The sequence below is a fragment of the Meriones unguiculatus genome, chromosome 3, assembly GCF_030254825.1.
Source record: "Meriones unguiculatus strain TT.TT164.6M chromosome 3, Bangor_MerUng_6.1, whole genome shotgun sequence".
NCBI classification, from domain to species: Eukaryota; Metazoa; Chordata; class Mammalia; order Rodentia; family Muridae; genus Meriones; species Meriones unguiculatus.
Genome location: NC_083351.1, coordinates 164996648 through 165015363, shown reverse-complemented (window position 1 = coordinate 165015363; position 18716 = coordinate 164996648). Strand labels below are relative to the sequence as shown.

At 44.8% G+C, this 18716-nt stretch overlaps 1 protein-coding gene across 1 annotated transcript in view; it reads right to left on the bottom strand.

Annotated features, from left to right (window-relative positions):
* Parm1 (prostate androgen-regulated mucin-like protein 1) overlaps positions 1-18716 on the bottom strand; it is a 99154-nt gene that overhangs the window by 21909 nt on the left and 58529 nt on the right. Inside the window, exon 2 of the mRNA XM_021648644.2 lies at positions 10136-10834. Within this exon, the coding sequence (XP_021504319.1) occupies positions 10136-10834 (699 nt within the window). The remainder of the gene's footprint in view (positions 1-10135; positions 10835-18716) is intronic.

Here is an 18716-nt window from a genome sequence, read left to right as displayed (position 1 = left end):
AGTTCCACGCCCAGACTGCAGGGACTGAGGATTATTAAGGAGCAGCTTGTGTGTCTCAAACTCACAAGTCACCTCTGAATATTGCCTGGAGGGAATGATACATTACACCTCGTCTCCAGGAACATTGAGGATTGTGCCATAGTTACCATCTTTACTCTCTTCAGTAGCTTAATAATAGCTGGCGGTGGAGGAAGGGATACCGGGGGAAATGATAAGATGGAAGAGCTGGCAGAGGTCTCTGGTTAAACTTATCCACGCTGGCAGGTGAAGGTCCCTCTTGCCTTTGCAGCCCCCCAGGGTTGGCCCCTCCTTCCACCCTGATATTCTCCTTGTTCAGAGGACATGAGCCATGTGGTAAGGCCATTGTCAGAGCCTTACCTGAATCCGGACCAGAATCCTCTCCTTCTGCCAAGTAGTGTTTGTTGTTTTAAATTATTACTGTTTTAGGCCATTTGTCCCAGGTCACTTGTCCCAGCAACTCCGAGGGCAGTGACATCAACGTAATTACAGTAATCCCAAGAAATCAGGGATCTCCTAAGAACCATTAGTTAAATTCAGCCTTGCTCCCATGTAATTAATCATCAGGGTCCCACAGGGCCTGCTTTCAGACACTGTATTTACCAAGTTTAAGATTTCCCAGACTCCGGCCTCTGAGGTTTTCCAGTTAAAAACACTGGAAAGAAAACTAATTTCCCAACTGTGATGCCAGTCACGGGAGGGCACAGCTCCTTACTGTTCTGCCTTTGGAGACCCCAGGACCAAGCTTTTCTCTTGCAGCTCACTGTTTCCCTTCAGCGCCTGAGACTGCTGTTTTAGGCTAGGAAACTTTAGTTGCCTTTCTCATCTCCCAAGCGAAAGTGTTACTGTTTCAGTGGGGAGCAGTTACTGTCTTTCATGCCGTTTGGATTATTCATTTCTGGATACTGTACTGAAAGCAGGTACTCACACGGGCTTTTATTACTCAGTACTCACTGAAGGATCTCTTCAGGAACCGTTAAGTATTTTATAAATGGTCTAAGTCTTCAAGTTAAGAAAACTAGCCTATGAGAGTCTGCGATAACAGTGGCCACTCCCGCCCCAAATTAAGGGGCCAACTGAAAAGTAACAGCTGACATCATTTACTGCTGACTTATTAGGAAAAACTCATTGGGTTGTTTTATTTAATCCTGATGAGAATCTCACAGAATAGGTATGGTTCTGTGTGTGCCTTCATCTTGAAGATGATGTTCAATATAGCTAAGCTTACTCCAGAGCCTGAGGGCACTGGAGAGATCTGAGGCAGACAGTTTGATGGTAGAGTTTGTACCATTCCCCTGCAACCTTGCCATCCTTCCTGCAGCCTGCCTTTGAAGTTACTCCTTACTGTCTGCAAATGGAAACACGCTACAACGTGTCTGAAGGCTTACTTCTACTGACCTAGTGAGATGGTTTCATTTTAGCCTAACATTCATCTTTAGGCCAATGGTCTACTCCTTGAAAGTCATTCATCTAGCCATGGATGTAAGACACTAAAAATTCCATCTGTCATGGCCGGTATTCTTTTTCCTAGGATTGAGGAATCAGGCAGTGTCAAATCAGCGTCACTTAAATGTTTTCCTAACACAGAAGTACCAAATCAGCACCCTGTGATGAGATTTTAGATTTTTTTTTTCTGACAAAGTTGATGGGTTGGTAATAGGCCACCCTCCATTTCCCGACTAAAGACATCTAAGGAGACATGCTCTCCTGCATTAGAATGGTCCAATGGTTCAGGGTGGAAATGAGATCGGCCTATCCTCATCCATATCTCTCAATGAGCCACCAAACTGTAGGTTCCGTAATAGGATTTTCTGTGTTTCTATGCTGACTCTCATTTTCTCATTTTCTGTGTTTCTATGCTGACTCTCATTTTCAAAACCACCTTTTATTTATCATCAATGAAAGTCAAATCTGAAACAGAAAAGAAAAATTGCTCCACGGAGACAGAAAATTTTTAAGTATAATAAAAGACAGTGTCGGGGCAATTAAAATATACAATGGTTGCCTTGCTACCAGATGACAATATAAACGGCAAATAGCTGGCTTTATTACCTTGACATATATTTTTCAAAGGGTATCTTAGAACTACTTCAAAATTAGATTAAGGTTCAAGTCGTGAAGGTAAGTCAAAGGAGAAAGAGAAGATTGTGTTTTAACTGAAATAGCATCTAATGGTCAGGGTTTCTGTGAAAATCAGCAAGGTTTGAAGGTTAGCATAAGCTTAAAGAGTTTGGCCTGTAAAAAGAAAGAGAGAATGATAGTTCATAAGCGCAGTAATAACAGCCACAATGGTAATGCTCAAAGCAGGCATCAGGATGTGGACAAAGACAGGTGTGTTGGGGGTGGGTGTGGGTGGAGACCCATCAAGACAGCAGGAAGCACTGAATGGTCTGTAGTCTTGGGAAAGCATCAGAGGTGTCTTTACACACAGGTGAGGGTGTTCAAGGTTTTTTGTTTTTTTTTTTTTAATTTTCAATTCTAAGCTTAGGATTTAGAAATAAGAAAATATGTGGGTTTCTATATAAAACTAAAAATGTTCATTTACTGAGTATTTATTAAGCACCTGCACTGAGTCAGGCACATTTAGGTGCTACGACTATATTTTTGAGCCAAAAGAGACAGTTTCTTCATATCCCCACGTATCTTGAGAAACTAAGCGGAGAGCTACACAGCTGAGGTTATCATCCTGCTGTGGAGAAGGCAAGGCCAACGACTGAGTTGTGATAAACTTGTAACTGAAAGATAAGAAGTGGTTTGGGAGTCACCCATCAAACACCCAGAACAAGCAATGCACGAGCTGGGATTCCAGGACCGAGTTAGAATTAACCAATGAGGTACTAGAGACGGTTCCAGCAAGAAGCATTACATAGGTGACAGTCAAGAGGAAGAGCAGCAGACTTATGGGCCTGAGCGCCAGCCAGGGGGAGAGATGCTCGGAATGAGAGGCAGGTGTCTAAGGGATGCTGGGGTGGAAGGTAGAGGCTACATGAAGCAGGGGCTTGGGGCTTCAGGCGGAAGGCAGAGATATTGGTGGAGGCTGGTGCCCTGCGTTCTATTTGATTAGTGTTTAATCACCACTCTGGCTGCTCTTTGTTGAGCCACCAAGACCAAGGAAAAGGAGAAGTGGAGAGACTGTTTGGGAGTCTGTGCTCTGGGATTTTGAGAGCTCTGACTTAGGGATGAGTGGAAGAGAGGGCGGATGAGTTTAAGAGCTGCTAAGGGTTTAATGTCCATAAATAACACTTGGTGAGGCTGGATAGATACCTCGGTGATTAAGAGCTCTGGCCGCTCTTCCAGAGGACTTGGGTTCTGTTTCCAGCACCCACACGGAAGCTCACAACTGTCAGGGACTTCAGTCTCAGAAGATCCAGTTCGCTCTTCTAGCGCGCACACAAATGGTATACAGATTTATGTGAAGGCAAAAACACTCATGAACATAAAATTAGTTAATTAATTAATTAATTAAAAATAAGATTACTTGGTGAAGACTTGGGAAGTGGGAGGAAGACGCTAGAAAGACAGGCAGTGCCATTCTCTGAAGAGGTTCAGTTTTGAACATGCATGGCATATTTGTAAAACTGAGTGCTAGATGACTCACTCTTTAGTAGTATTGCTTTCTGATACATTCCGGGCGTTCTAAAACCATGTGAAGAAAGGTCTTTCTATGGTCTTGTCAGCATGTTTTTATATTAAATCAATGGTAAGTCCTTTAACCAACTTTTTGATCTGTTTTTGAAATATGGCCATTTACTTACTATAATACACATTTTTTTTCCCACTCCTAAAACTAGGAAAGTTTTATTTTAACTGATTCTTTTATCTTTCCTATCAGTTAATTCTTATCTTTCTGAGTCTACATTCCTCTCAAAGGTATGGATGTCTCCTACGCAGAAAATTCCTGGAGGTGGAGGCACACGGATGCCCGGTTGTCTCCACACTGCTGCCCTTTCGGGGTGTTTATTAGCACAGTTCCTACCGAATAAAGACTAGAGTTCAAACCAGTAATTTACCGTTCAAAGAATGCCACCAATTTTCACAGCTGTGTCCTCCTCGTCATGATGGAAAAATGGATGGCAGCATGGGTCCCGGGGACACGTGGACTCCACATCACAACAAGCAGAATGAATGAAATGGTGAAGTGTGTGTGAGTCTCCTGCTGACACTGTGAGTGTAACCTGGTCTGCACCCTAGCCCCTCGCTCCCACATCCATGAGTCCTGAGCCCCGTGCTGCATTGACTTCGCTCAGGGAATGAAAAACCTGTCACGGTGCTTACCCAGGATGAGCTCCGGTTGCATGACGCCGTGTGACCCACGTTTGACGCCTTGCGCCTTTTCTTCCTTGGCTAGCTAAACGAAAGCTGCGAATCGCAACACTGGTCCTCTGTGCAGCTGACTTGCCGTGGCTGCCAAGGCCACCTGCTTCTCCTCCTGCCGGTGACCCAGGTGGTGAGATCGGAGAGTAGCCCCTGTAACCTACTCAAGTGTGCTTGGCGCAGTCAGCGCTCCTGACTCGCTGTTTCCATCACGTCAGACAGGATGGGTTCAGTGGCAGAAAGCCTTGGCTTGGACTAGAGTTTGAACCCTGGCCCTGTCACTCATGAGAGGGCTTAAGCACAGTCAGTCTCTGTGTACACAGTTTTCTCATTTAGAACAGGTACAGCTGATCTGGCCTCACTGGCATATTCTTAGGACTGAGTGAGGGGAGCCTGTGCTGGTGAGCCCAGTCTCCAACAAGCACCGCAGGAACAACGATCTCATTCCTTAGGCACTGGGTCAGTGCAGCAAACAATTGTCATAGTATGATAAGCACAAAAGACGTAAAAGATAGCCTATCCTGTACTTGATTTATCATGAAGAGCCCTAACAGTAGAGAAGTTAAATAACATAACCTACTTATCATTGATGATGAACAACCGGAAACCAGCTATGAACTGCTATATTTTTTTGGCCCTCAACTGTTTACAACTTTCCATGCACATTTCTCCTGCTATTGAATGCTGTTTAAAGATAATTCTTAGACCATTCTTCCCATTAGTCAGTGACTGCCAATGGGCTACCAGGTACAGCCCACAACCTTATCTCATAACCTAGGGCTTCTGGCACCAATCCTGATGTAAATGTCTAGGCAGCTGGGGACTTCATTACTTTCTAGGCCATGCACATGCTACATTGTAAATTTCCTGAGAGGAGAAACGATTATTCACAGATACATGTATCCTTAGTAGAGAGCCAGATACCGTAGCTTAATAAATGCTTGTTGAAGATTGTGGGCATCCTTCATTATGGAAAATATGATAATAAAGATGATGATAGCTGCAACATCAGAAAGGTAATAATAATAATAATAATAATAATAATAGCAAATAATAGTAAAATATCAATCAAAGCCATTCTTTGGGGCACTGTTCAATAGCCGAGTAAATTGTGTTCTCTAAACCTTATGACATCCTCCTCCTACAGAGGCTGCCCTTATTCCATCTTATCGATAAAACAGGTCTCAGATAAATGCATCGTCTTCCTTGGCTGATTGACATTTTCATGTATTCAACGAATGCTACTGAGGGTCTGCCGCATCAGAGAGCTGGAGGCGTCACCTCCTCCATATCCTCTGTGATCATTTTCCTTCCTTTAGCCCAGCAGTAGAAAGCAAAGAGCCTCCTGATAAAGAGAAAGCACTGCCAGAGAATGCCAAGCGATAACAAGACAAGCGAAGCACGGTAGGGAGATCCACACTGACGGTGGTTGTCATTCCACACAGAGGAGCAGAGGTCCACTGAAAAGGTGGCAGTTAAATAGACCCTGGACCAGGAACAGGACTGATCCGTTAGGAAGAGAGAGGGCGACTGTTACAGGCAGGCGGAAGAGTGAGTGCAAAAGCCCTGAGGCAGGAGGCATCTCTGTGTTCAGCTAATAAGAAAGTCACCAAGGAGCTTGAGGGTATAAGAAAATGAGAGCTGAGAGCCTGTGCAAGTTCAGGGCTCGCTGAACTTTGTGTGTGTGACCTAAACCCTGGCCTCTTCATTCTGATTCAGAGGGGAAGCAATTAGACTGTCAGAGCCATGACACCATGGGACCTGCTTGGAGCTGCTGCTGCTTCCTTAAAGAAAATAATCATCATTTTTATTTAACTCAATATATCTAAAATATTACCATCTTAGCCTGCAAACAATATAATTTTTTTTTTTTGCACTGAATATTTGAAACCCAGAAAAGACTTTTTCAGCTACAGACTATCTCTGTTTGGAACAGCTACAGGTCCAGGACTTAGAAGCCACATTTAGCTACTGGCTACTAAACTGGAGGTCTGAGGGTCAGTCTAACAAGATAGTCCTCCTTTCACCTATGATCTCAGCAGTGTCAGAGGTAATGGCTAAGAGAAGCACCAGCTTATATCCATCCATGGAAAAGGACAAGGTCTAAGGAGTGTTTATGTCCTCATGTGACTAGGTAGGTGTTGTTTATAGGGGCTGAGCCAACGGGGACAGCACAACCCAGAGGGTTCAAGACTCCAATGCCTCTTAGCGAGGCTCTCTGGCAAGGGTGTGAGGAGTGATCAGGTCGCTTTTCAGAAAGGAGGAGCAGATCACAGGCTGAAGAAATTAATAATCACCTGCCGTGTAAGATGTTCATGGACTGCCCTTGGGGAGAGCTCCAATTGGCTGACAGCCAGATAGATGAATGTTCGGTTCCATGAAACAGGGTGGCTCTGGAGTGCAGGTGGTCAGTGAGAGGTGAGGGAGGGAAACACCAACAGAACAAGTAGAGAAGTGAGAGGGAGACTTTCCTGGAGCTCAAACATAGACAGCTCCACAGAGATGAGGGCACTGACCATAGTCATCAAGGTCAACAGTTTTGCAGTGGTCAGTCAACCCAGGCCTGAGAATTAGCCACTGGAAGGCAAGGCACTGGGCTCCCCATTGAGAGCAGGTGGTCTTACAGCTGCAGTGAGCAGGTGTTCTCACAGCTTCACTGTAGTACTTCTGGACACTCACCTTGGCACATTCTCCCCAGAGCCATTTGCTCAGACTCTCTTCATTTCCTACAGCTCCCAGCTCCCTCCATCGTGGAGAACCCCGCTTTCTCTGAACTCACCTAACCTTTGCTTTGTTTCAGAATTAATCGGTGGACTGGGTTTAAGCATTTGTTGAACAGATGGATTAATAGAAACATGCCATGCAAACTTACCCAGTGTAAGAGCAACTGTCACACCAAGCATGGCCTCACCACTGCCACATCTAAAGGCAGCACACAATCTCTGAACAAGAGTGAGCCTGCATCGTTCCCTGGAGGCAGAGACTCTGGAGCGCCAAGGGCTGATGGGGTGCACGCAGCCATGCTGGGTTGGCCCAGAACCAGATCACTCTGGGCCCAGCTCTGCTGCTGAGAGAGGTATGGCCCTCAGCAAGGCACGTCACTCCTCCAAGGAATAGTCTCTTTGCCTATTCAATGAACAGACTGAATCTCACTACCCCAATGCTCATCCCACTATCTTGGTTTGTTCTTGGGTTAGAAGCTGGGCATGGGATTAAGAGCTACTTGTGTTCTATCTCTCTTCTTGAACTCAGAGGATAGACAGTGGATCCTAGCAGAAACACAGTAAGTATTTTATAGTAAAGAGATCTTACGGGACAAATCCTCTGTGTTCTATGAATGTACCCTGGCCTGGACTTGATAGTTGCCCTCCCCTGACACTCCTTTCTCTTCCCCATCATTCAAGCGTTCCCTTCACTCAGAGTTCCCATGTGTACATATTCCCTTGAATTACAAAGGATCATGACCCAACTGTGCCACTAATTTTGAGCCTTTGGCCCTGCTGAGTTGAAGAGAGGGAGATACGTGATCTAAAACCCAAGCCAAAATACTAGAATATTCCTGAAAGTTCTAGTAAAGAAATTAGGGGATTTTAGAAAGTAGTCGATGGATCAGATCATGGAGAGTCATTTTCACCAAGTATGGACTTTGGACATTGGAGAATTCACTTGTCACGCCTATGGAAGAGCATGAAGTACATGCAGGAAATGGTGCTAAGAGCCCAAAGTGGGAAGGAAAAGGTGGATAGGACTATGTCCACAGGCCTGTACTTGGATGGTTCCTTTAGGAGAGACAGATTTTATGAAACCCATTCTCATTTGGGTATCTGTTCTCTACTAGGGCAGGAAGCCGGGGTGCCATAGCCACAGAGGCACATATCTAAGAACAGTATGTTGGGTACTGGCCTGGAGTTGTGGACAGGGTGCCAATGGGGTACGAATAGGCTCCTCCTCCCCCTTCCCCCTCCACCCTTCTCCACCTGGTTCTCTGCTACACCACTACCACTGGCTTCGAGGGAGCATGGCTACCAGGGCAGAGGATCCCCCCAACCCCCCGAGCGAGAGGCTCTGCTGTTCTGGAGGTGGTCTTTCCACAGGCTTGATCCTGACTCCTGGTTTTAGCTCTCTCCCAGCTCAAGCCTGGCCCCTAGCATGCCTCCCTTACGTCAGCCAGGCCTCTGTAGTGGGTTCCTTCAATCCAGATGGAATGCTTCTTTTATGCTTCTTCCCTTCACTGGTATGCCCTAGCCTTTTGAAATAAGATTTAATATGTATGTCGTGCTATGTATATTAAACTGACATTTATTTTAAACATATAGTATGTAGATGCTGTATATTTACATTTATGTAATAAATATAAATAAATATAATTTAGTTATTATCAGTACATTGTATCTACTGATCACAGTTCTCTGGGATTGCTTGCCTGACCAGCCTATGGACTCTTCTATAGAGATTGCTCCGTTGTTAATCTTAGCCCTCTCTTTCCTACCACTCTCTAGCAGTATTTCCATCCACAGCATTTGTTTGTTTTCATTCAAACACATCTATTTCTCACCAAGGACAGCTTTCCTTTGGCTCTAGCTTGCCAAACACGCTCTGCCTGGAATAGTCTCAGTGCATGACTGTCCCATGACCACCCAGGGAGAGGCTTTGGATCCGTTTCTGCTTCACTTTCTGGCCTTTCTAGCTCCACTGGTTCTTCTCCACCCGGACAGTCATTTTCGTGGTTGCTTTTTCTACCCAGTGTCCAGAAGTTTACAGTTTCTCATGGGTGTCTGATATGAGTGGCCTTAGAAAAGACCCCCAACATTTGTCTTCCATAATTTCCAAGACAGAAACATGAGGCTAAAACTATACTAACTTTATAGGGTTTCTGAGGGAATAGAAACAGATGCAGTGATACCATTTGTGATATTTTCCACGGGGATGAGAAGGGTCAACAAATAAGCCTTTCTAATAGTGGCCAGCTTCTAAGGTCAACATTTCCTTAGAACTAGGAACAAAACTGTAGTTTCTTGAGCACTTGCTCCATGCCAGGGACTCTCCTGAGCACCATGCCTGCCATTGGACCTCCACGAGGACAGTGTGTGGTGAAACCCTTCCTAGATAAGGAAAAAGAAGGGCCCTGGGGAAAAGAGTGTGGTCCAGGTCAAGAGTCAGAGCTAAAATTGTCACTCTGGGACCTAGCTGCATTTTAACTTAGCCTTAATCTTGTCTCTGAGGGCCATGTCCAAGGCCATGAGAGGAAGCACTACACCCTACAAGGAGGGAAGGAAAGGGGGATCTTCCCCCATTAAAGGAACAGTCATGAATATTCCTCCTCTTCATCAGACTTCCTCCTCCTCCTCAAACCCCGTATGCATGGCATTCCCATCTGAGGCAAGGTAAATGGTTGATTTCTGAGCCTAGACTCCTGGTTCTCTGTTATAAACAGACATGGTCCCTTGGTGCCCCTTTGCTTTTCTCTGTGGCTTTGTGATACCCAAAGTAAAAAGACCCTGCTTTGGGGAGGTCTTCTCCATTTTGAGAGGGGTCTAGGAAGTTGCTGGAAGCAAAACTTAGGAAAGCAGACCTAGACCCAATTCTTCTACTCCACGGTCTCACTTCTGTAGAGACACATCAGACAGATGACTCCTGACTACAAAGAATGCCAAGTATTAAGTAACTGAAAACCCAAATTATTGTTAAAACTGTTGAACCTTATAGTTACCCTTAGGCAGTGTACATTCCTCCTGCCTATCAGGGGACAGGTTCTCCACCTTAGCATAACCAAGAACACGGATGCATCTGAAGAGGGACTCACCAGAACTTAAGGCATTCTCCACTTCCTGCATGATCAGGAAGGGGGTGGTGGTTTCAGTCTCGCAGACCACTTTGCCAGGCTCAGCGTCTTGGGGTGACTTCTCCTTGGGCACCGGCTCTGCTGTGATAGGGGAAGTGGGTGCGTGACTAGAGCTGTGCCCCTCTGTTGGGGACGCGGGTGCCTTTGGAGCTTCCGTGGGCTGGATGTTGGCCACAGTAGAGCTGTGGTTAGGGGTGATGGAGACAGAAAGAGACTCGGGTGGGGAGGTTGCCCGGGATGTGGATGTTGCGGTTGGAGCCTGAGAAGACACGAGCACGGTTGAATGTGACCCAGTAGCTGGCACACTTGCTTCAGGACTGCCATGACTGTGTTCCTCGGGTGTGGGTGTCAAGTGGGTGGCACCGCTTGTTGAGGTGGGCTTGGCAGGCGGGGAGTCTGTGCTGTTGTCATCTCTCTTCAAAGCTGGGCTGGTGACAGCCTCGTCTCTGGAGGCGGTGGAAGTGTTCTTGGGGAGCTGAGATGTCAGGGATGTAGCAGCAGCATGGAGAACAGAGGCATTGGGGGTGCCACTGGCCACAGGCGTGGTGGCCATGGCAGTGTTTTGCGCGGAGGTAGTCCAGGAGGCCGTAGGTGGGGTAATTTTTGTCATAAGAGAAACAGGCAAGGGTGTTGATGTTGGAGAACCCTGTATCCTCAGTCCTATGAAAGAAAGAGTTAGGACAAAGTCAGTTAATTGCATGAAAAGTACTGCACACAAACACACACACACACACGTGTGTGTGAAACAGGTGACTGATTGCACAGCTATTTTACAGTGTGGTTTCAGGTATTTCTCTCTCTCTCTCTCTCTCTCTCTCTCTCTCTCTCTCTCTCTCTCTCACTGTGAGGTGACACTGAATTGTGAAAGTGGCTTTTAAAATCTGCTCTTCTCACTAATCACTCCCCTTGATTTGCGACTCCCGGAAGCAACTGGCCTGAGGCTTCATAAGAGCAAGTGGTGGTGGATCAGTCAACTCAAGACCAGCAACAGGTGGAAGGAAATAGTCTTGTCTCCTGCCGGTTTAAACCGGTGGCCTCGGAGGGTGAGGCCCTCTGCAGCGACTCCTGCATCTGGTTGCGTGACTGAGTGTCATTTCACAACACCTGTGCAGAGGGGCGCCAGGGTGGGTGTGTGTGAAAAGTGAAACTGTTGGCTGGTGCATGGCAGGAGTGGGCAGTCTCAGAGGTGCCTTGGCGGCCCTCCTCCTGCTTCAAAGCCAGAACGGCCATGGAGAGCCTGCACCCTCCCTCTGTCCCTTCTGCATTTGTGCACCAGGAGACAGGACCTGGTGGCTTTATAAGCACATTTCCCGTGGAAGGAAGAGGAATTTCAGAAGAAAGCCCTCATCTGTGGTTTGGGGGTATCAGTGAGATTCTAGCCTGGTGTTTTTATAATCATGATTTTGGTAAATCGTATTTGCCTTCATTTTTTGTAAAGGCTAGTTCTACCTCTTCCCTTACCCCATCTCCCTTGTTCCTAGCCTCCACTGATTCATTCACTTTTATTGTTCTTCACTTTTAACTGTTTAACCATCGACTTTTTTTGCATTAGTGCCCTGGCAGACACTGGACTCATACTCTTACCCTCTCTGTGACTTATCTCTTGATTGCCTCTCTCTACCATTCATCACACTCCAACCAGCTTTGCTTCTGGCATTTTCCATCTCAGTATGTGGAACTCCTATTTGCAAATTTCTCAGCTAAAGAGAGAGATGCCATCCTTTATCTCTCACACCCCAAATCAAGTTCTTTCATTAGTCCCTTAAATTATAACCTGATCCACCACACTTCTCCTCCTCCTCCTCCTCCTCCTGATCTCAACATTTTTGAGTCAACTAGTCAGGTGATGGCAAGAATCTCTTCAATGATCTTCTGACCTCTGGGTTTCTCCCAGAGGCACCCTCTGTGTACTTTTCACACACAACCAAGAAAATCTTTTAAGATACAAATCTTAAAATCTTTTAAGATTTCTTTTTTTTTTTGTTTGAGACAAGGTTTCAATAGGCAGCCCCTGGCTGGCCTGGAACTCAAGAGATCTACCTCCTTTGCCCCTTGGGCACTAAGATTAAAGGTGTATGCCACCATGTCTGGCTTCACTTTCAACAGATCAAAACACTTCAAGAACATTCTGCTTTATTTAGAGCAAAGTCAGAAATATCCAGTGTTGTCTCATGTTTTTCTCACCGTGATCATCTTCTACTCTAAATCACCTCAGAAGCCCTTCTCAGACAATTCTAATTAAAATAATTCCCACCCAGCCCATTTTTCATTATTTTAAAAGAGTAAACAAGACTACTGTGGTAAAAAAAAAAATCACAGTGCAGCTTGGTGGCAATGAGTTCACTGACACTGCTGCAGAGATTTCACCATCCATCCCTACAACCTTTTCATTCTTTCAAGCTCGTGTCTCATTAAACAGCAGCCCTTCCCTCAGGTGGAGTCCTGCAAACGGCCATTCTGTATGCTCCGTGATACTGATTGTCCAGGGGCCAGATGTAAGTTGAATCATGTAGGTGTGATCCTTTTAGTACATGTTTATTTCACTTATCCTAAACTTAAATTTCAAACATGCAACACATACATTAGAATGCCCCATATGTGACTATCTATCTATCTATCATCTATCTATCTCTCTATCTATCTCCATCGATCTCTCTGCTCATCATCCATAGACATTTGGGCTCCTTCTGTCTTTTGGCCATTGGAAATACTACCATCACGGACAAAAGTTCATGTCTCTGCTGTCTTCCTGCTTTCATTTCCTTTGGGTATCTACCCACGAGTGAGGTTGCTGGGTCATAGTGTAACCCTGTTTAACATTTTAAGGAACTGATCTACTTTTCACACACACACACACACACACACATATATACTTGTATCTCTGTTTGGAGTTACATCTCTTTATTTGTGCCAAAATGTAAGCTTGGTAAGGGCACAAAGACATGGCATTATTCACTGTTGTTCTTCCCAAGGACAGTGTCCAGGTCACAATAAATACTAAATAAGTACTTTTTGAAGGCAGGTAGCAAAGAAAGAAGAGAAAAAAACAAAACAAAACAAAACAAAACAAAAAAATCCTCAAAAACCCCAAACACTTAAAACCTTCCTCCCTGAAGGGCAGGAAAGATGGCTCAGCAGTTAAGAGTGCTGGCTGCTCTTCCAGAGGACCCACGTTCAGTTCTCAGCACCCAAATAGCAGCTCACAACTGCCTGTATATTCTATCAATTCAATTTTAAGGGGATCTGACATTGTCTTCTAGGCTCCACAGGCACTGTTTATGTACGTGGTGTACAGACATATACGCAGGCAAAACAGCCATATCCATTAAAAAGGAAAGAAAGACAGAATAAAAGCCTTTATTCATGACTACTCTAACATCTGTCTCAAGGATTCTACATGTCATTTGCCTATAGCTGTGTTCACCACAGCTTCCTTGGGACAACCGAGGGCAACATCTTTGCTTCACTCTCTCTCTCCACTGTAATATATGCCCATGACTCATGTCTAGGTCCTCAACTACTTGACCTTATGTCCCCTAGAGCAGTCTTCTCTCAAAGATGCACAAAGGCAAGGGCCAGAGTTAAGCAGTGTTCAGAAAGAACAGACCATGGGCCTGATACCAGAAGAGAAAACACCAGAGGGGAGGCCCTTTGGACATCAAAATAGAAGTTACCACTTCATCTGTTGCCATGTGACAGATTTAGGGACTAATGGAACATGTGCTATAGAGCCTACTCTGAACTTAACATTTGGATTGCCTTTAAAATGATTGGTTTAATTTTATTTGAAAAGCACTGATCAGAGGGTAGACTGAACATTAGAGGCGCTTGGCTCGTATGCATGAAGCCTCATGTTCAGTGACTGGCAAGGACATATACTTTCTAAGGAGTTAGTTATGAATGTGGGAAATGAAGTAATTACTTTCTTAGCAAGAAGACACTAGTCTAGGTGTTTTATAGCGTTGTGGTGTCTTTTAGTGGCTGAGACATCTTTGGAACATGGCAAAACGGTAGGGCATATTAGTAATGCAGAGAATCTTTGTATGTTGCTTTGAGGTTTACTGCTTCCATATCCTGGAGCATTCTTTGCTTACTGAATACTCTGAGAGCAAAACATGACAGTGCTTTAGAACACTTCAGAGCTTAATACATGGACAAATGGAGACGGTTAGCCTTAGTCTGAAAAAGGCATCAAAGAATCATGAGAAATCTGAGATAAATGAGGACTCACCAAAGAGCACAAATTCATTCATCATTTGTTCATTAAATAATTCATCATCCATTCTTCCATTCATCATTCACCTCATTCATTCATCATTCTCTCACACATTCATTCATCATTCACTCACTCATTCATTCCAACATTGGTTGAGTTGTTTCTCTGTCCACGGTTTTGCCTTCAGAGTTCAGGTTTGTTTAGCAGGACATACCCAAGTTCCCGTAATACGATGTGGTAAGCACTTTATAAAAATAAAACCAAGTTTTGTTCAAAGCCTCAAAGAAAGATTAACAAATTCTGCACTACAGGATATAAAAATATACAAATGTCATTTTGAATGGACATTTGGAAAAGTCATGGAAGAGATGGCATTTGGGCTGTTTCTAAAAGGATAAGAATGTACATGATGACACCCGAGGTATGTGTTGTTCAGGATGACACTTGCAAGGTTGTGTCCAGCAGAGCCAGAAGCTGTCCTATTCTATTGTTATAGGTCTAAAAATGACTGCTCCAAGAGCTGGCTTATTGCTGGACACTTCCACTTTTCTGTGTTCAATTCTTACTAATACACTTATCTGCATCCATACTGCTTGTTTCCAAAGATGACTGGAGGTGGCTATTTACTTCCTATGGCTACCTGCCGTGTACTCATTTAAAGCACTTTACAGCCCAGCTCAGGCAATTGCTGCTCCTAACCAAGCAACAATGCATGAAATTGTGTGACAAAGCTGGTTACCATCACTTGGATAAGACATTGAAAACCCCCAGCTTTGCTCTATTTGATTGTCTGTACCCCACTGCCCTGCCTGCTTAAAAGCATAGCTTCTTCTAGCATAAAGATACCCCTTATGGACATCCCATGACTATCTTAGAGAATGACACATGCACTTGTTTTCTGGGGGAGTGGGGTGGCATGGGGTGGTGGTGGCTCTGACTAAATACCAGTGACTGGCTGCTGGACAAGATGCACCTCGGATACAGAGGGTGGAAAGCTCAACATCACTGTGCCAAGCAGGTCAGTTTCTGGTGAGGTTACTCTTCACTGTTCAGAGCACGGTGTCTCTGAAGACAGTCAGAACTTGAACACCCACTGTCTGACCCTCCCAGGCATGCTTTGCTATAGCCTCAACATGGCTGGAAGACCTAACTCTACCAGCTGCCATTGCAGAGCAAGCAGGAGCCCCTGGGAGCCACCAGAGAAGGTTAAAAAAAAGCACAATTCTCCGTCCAACTTCCCTCACCACAGCGGAGCCATTTTACTCTGGAAAACCAGTAGTAAGTTTTGTATTTCCTTGAGAAAAGTGGAAGCTACTATAAGGAAGACATTAAACTCAGTTGCCTCTAACTTAGAGATGAGCCAGCGTTACTTTAAGACAGAGTGATGTTAGCAGACATGGGGTGCTCTGCCTGGCTTGGTCAGACTCAAGTTTCCACGTTGCAAGAAGATCTGACAGATTGCTGTCATGAAAAATGCAGATTCTTCATTGAAGAGAAAACTGCTTGTTCCCACGTGCATTGTCCTGAATAGGTTACAGCTTTCCTATTTACACCGCTCTGATATTTGAAAAGACTGGCATGTGGCTTGGTCCCTGGTTTCCTACCTTATGAGGAAGAGGGGTCTGGGGCTGAGGGACAGGACATTCAGGCATATTCTCCCACTGCGGGGAGTGGTTATGAGGCGCTGTCGACTGGAGAATCTGTCCTGAGCCTCCTGACACATACATGCTTCACTGCCCTAACCTCTGTCCCCCATCCCTAAAGTCCAAGAGCTGCAACCTGCACAGGTGCCAGAGTCTCGGGCAGCATGGTTTCAGGATTGCCCATTCCTTGTTTTCTCCTTGTCCCTCCATGCCCTCGTCTTGTCAGGTACCTGAGAAAAGATATGACAAAACTTTGGCAAATGTGGTGAAACTTAATAAAGGTACAGTAGGCCTTCTGCGGCTGCCAAGGGAGGTTGCTGGCTGTGGTCTCCTGGCGGATGCCTGGGCTGCAGAAGGCTGTGCATTAATTGCTGATGGTCACTCTATGTAGCAGTAGTTCAGCCTTTGAGGAGCTGGTGACGTGAACACACACACACACACACACACACACACACACACACGAATGCACTAGCACACACACACGCTCACATACATGAACACGTGCACACTGCTGCCCCACTGGAATGCGTGAGTGCTGTGTGAAAGGCCTAGGTTGAGCACTTTCTAGGCATCATATCCTTCACAGGTTGATGCTTTCTATCTCAATTTTCACAAACGATCAGAGCTAGATTCAGAAAAATAAAGTAAATTTTCTAAGTTGAAACTTGAACCTACACCATGTTGCTCAAGCCAGACTATTTAACAACTCCATGGTTGAAAAATGCAGGGGTATTTGTGAATTGTGGAGACCACATTTGAAAGAAAAAATTTCCTCTTCTTTCCCCTAACATACTGGGAGCCATTAAAATGATCTTAAAAATGGTATCTGGTTTCATGAGCTCCTCTCCTTCACTTAGTTCTCCCACAGTCTTCCTTGCGCCTTCAGTATAGATCCTGGACTCTTCGGCACGGTGTGTCTCCTCATGGGCCACGAGAACCTTGTCAATTGATCTGAATCACCATGAGTTCCTGAAATGACCCAGGACCACCCACCTGCCTCCCTTCTTTGGTTCTTGTCTCCATATTCTGGCTCCATCCTCTCTGATTCTAGTCTTGCCACCCCAGTTCTGAGAAAGGGAGCCCAGGCTCCTCTGTGAAATATGCTACAGCTACATAAAACCTTGTTCAGGCTCCATATAGGCCCAAATTGTGGGGTACACTCTGCTGTGTGCCCATTTCTTCTGTGCTTTCTCCCACCGAGCTGATGGGACTGAACGTTGTCCTTAATGTGTCAGTAAATAAAGATTGAGGAAAACAAGGGTTTTCTATTCTTTGAAGACAGAATGCTTTCTGATTTAAACAGTGGGTTATGTTAGAAATATACCTCCCTATCTTCCTCTGACTTGTTTATTAGTGCCATAAAAATGACTAGCTAACATGAAATGTCAGATGGGTTTTAAACAGACCTTTGTTATTTATACTGACTTACAATTTTTTTGTTTAAGGACATTTTCTTGTAGCCCAGGGTGGCTTGCATTCACTATATATCTGAGGATGACCTTGAACATCTATTTGATCCTCCTGCTTTTACTCCCCGAGCACTGGGATTTCAGGCATGAGCCACCACACCCAGTTTTATGATTTTGTGTAGTGCTAGGGATTGAACCCAGATCCTTGTACATGTTAGGCAAACGTTCTATGACTAAGCTACATACATCTCCAGTCCAGGATTTCTTCTATGTTAATAATGATATAGGCCAGAGTCATCACCTCTTGAAATACTATCTTATCACTTGGCTTAATGCCAAGCCCATCTCAATATCAACACATTAAATAGACTGAACATCAGTAGATAATAGGGGATGGGAAGAGACTGAGTTTGCCTTCTGTATCAGAGCTGTCTTCATATTCTTTAGGGTGAGTAAAACTAACCTAAAAGGGTTACCCATGTTGTCTTTGGGGGATGCACAGGGAACCCAATGCTCTAGAAGTTTCATGTAGTGTCTGGAGACCCATTGCTGGAGAATGGTCCAGCCATATGGTATTTTAAAACTGTCATATGTCTAGACAGAATGTGTGTGCCCTAAGCCATCAAACTCTGTTTTAGAAGATACTTGTTTTTAGTAGGAAAGCCACATTCCCTTGAGGTCATTGCTTGTGGAAATGAGACACCATTTGGTTCAAAAAGTGGGTGGCGAGTGTACGCTGTGTCAAGACTAATTCAGGGTCCACAGACTTGATGTAAGACTCAGCTTCTCCATCCACATGGTCAGCATTCCTGACATCATCAGCTCTCTGTCCCTGCCATGCATGCTATTATGCTAATGAGAAAATAACATTTACAAAGGATGTTATACCTCTTGAGGGGAAAAAATTCTATTTTCTTTTTTAACATCTGACTCTCTCAGTCAAGGATCCACCCAAACTCATTTCTTCAGGGTTGAGAAAACCCAAAGTGCTCAGTCTCAGGAGGCACTACTGAGAAAGAATACCACCATGTGATTGGCAGATGCTTCAAACGCTAAAGACAGCATAGTGATGTTCTTCAGAGGACAGTGGGAAGAAGGATCATGGACACAAGAGGTAGGACGTTTGAGGCTGAATGTAACCATTGGCCACTGCATAGTAAGTAGTATCAAAGGAGAAAGAGAGCTCCAAGCCTCTTTTGGGTATCAGGAGGTGGTTTTAGAGGTGGTGTCACGTTCTCTGCTACTTTCTTTCCATTGGCTTAGTCCTAACATGT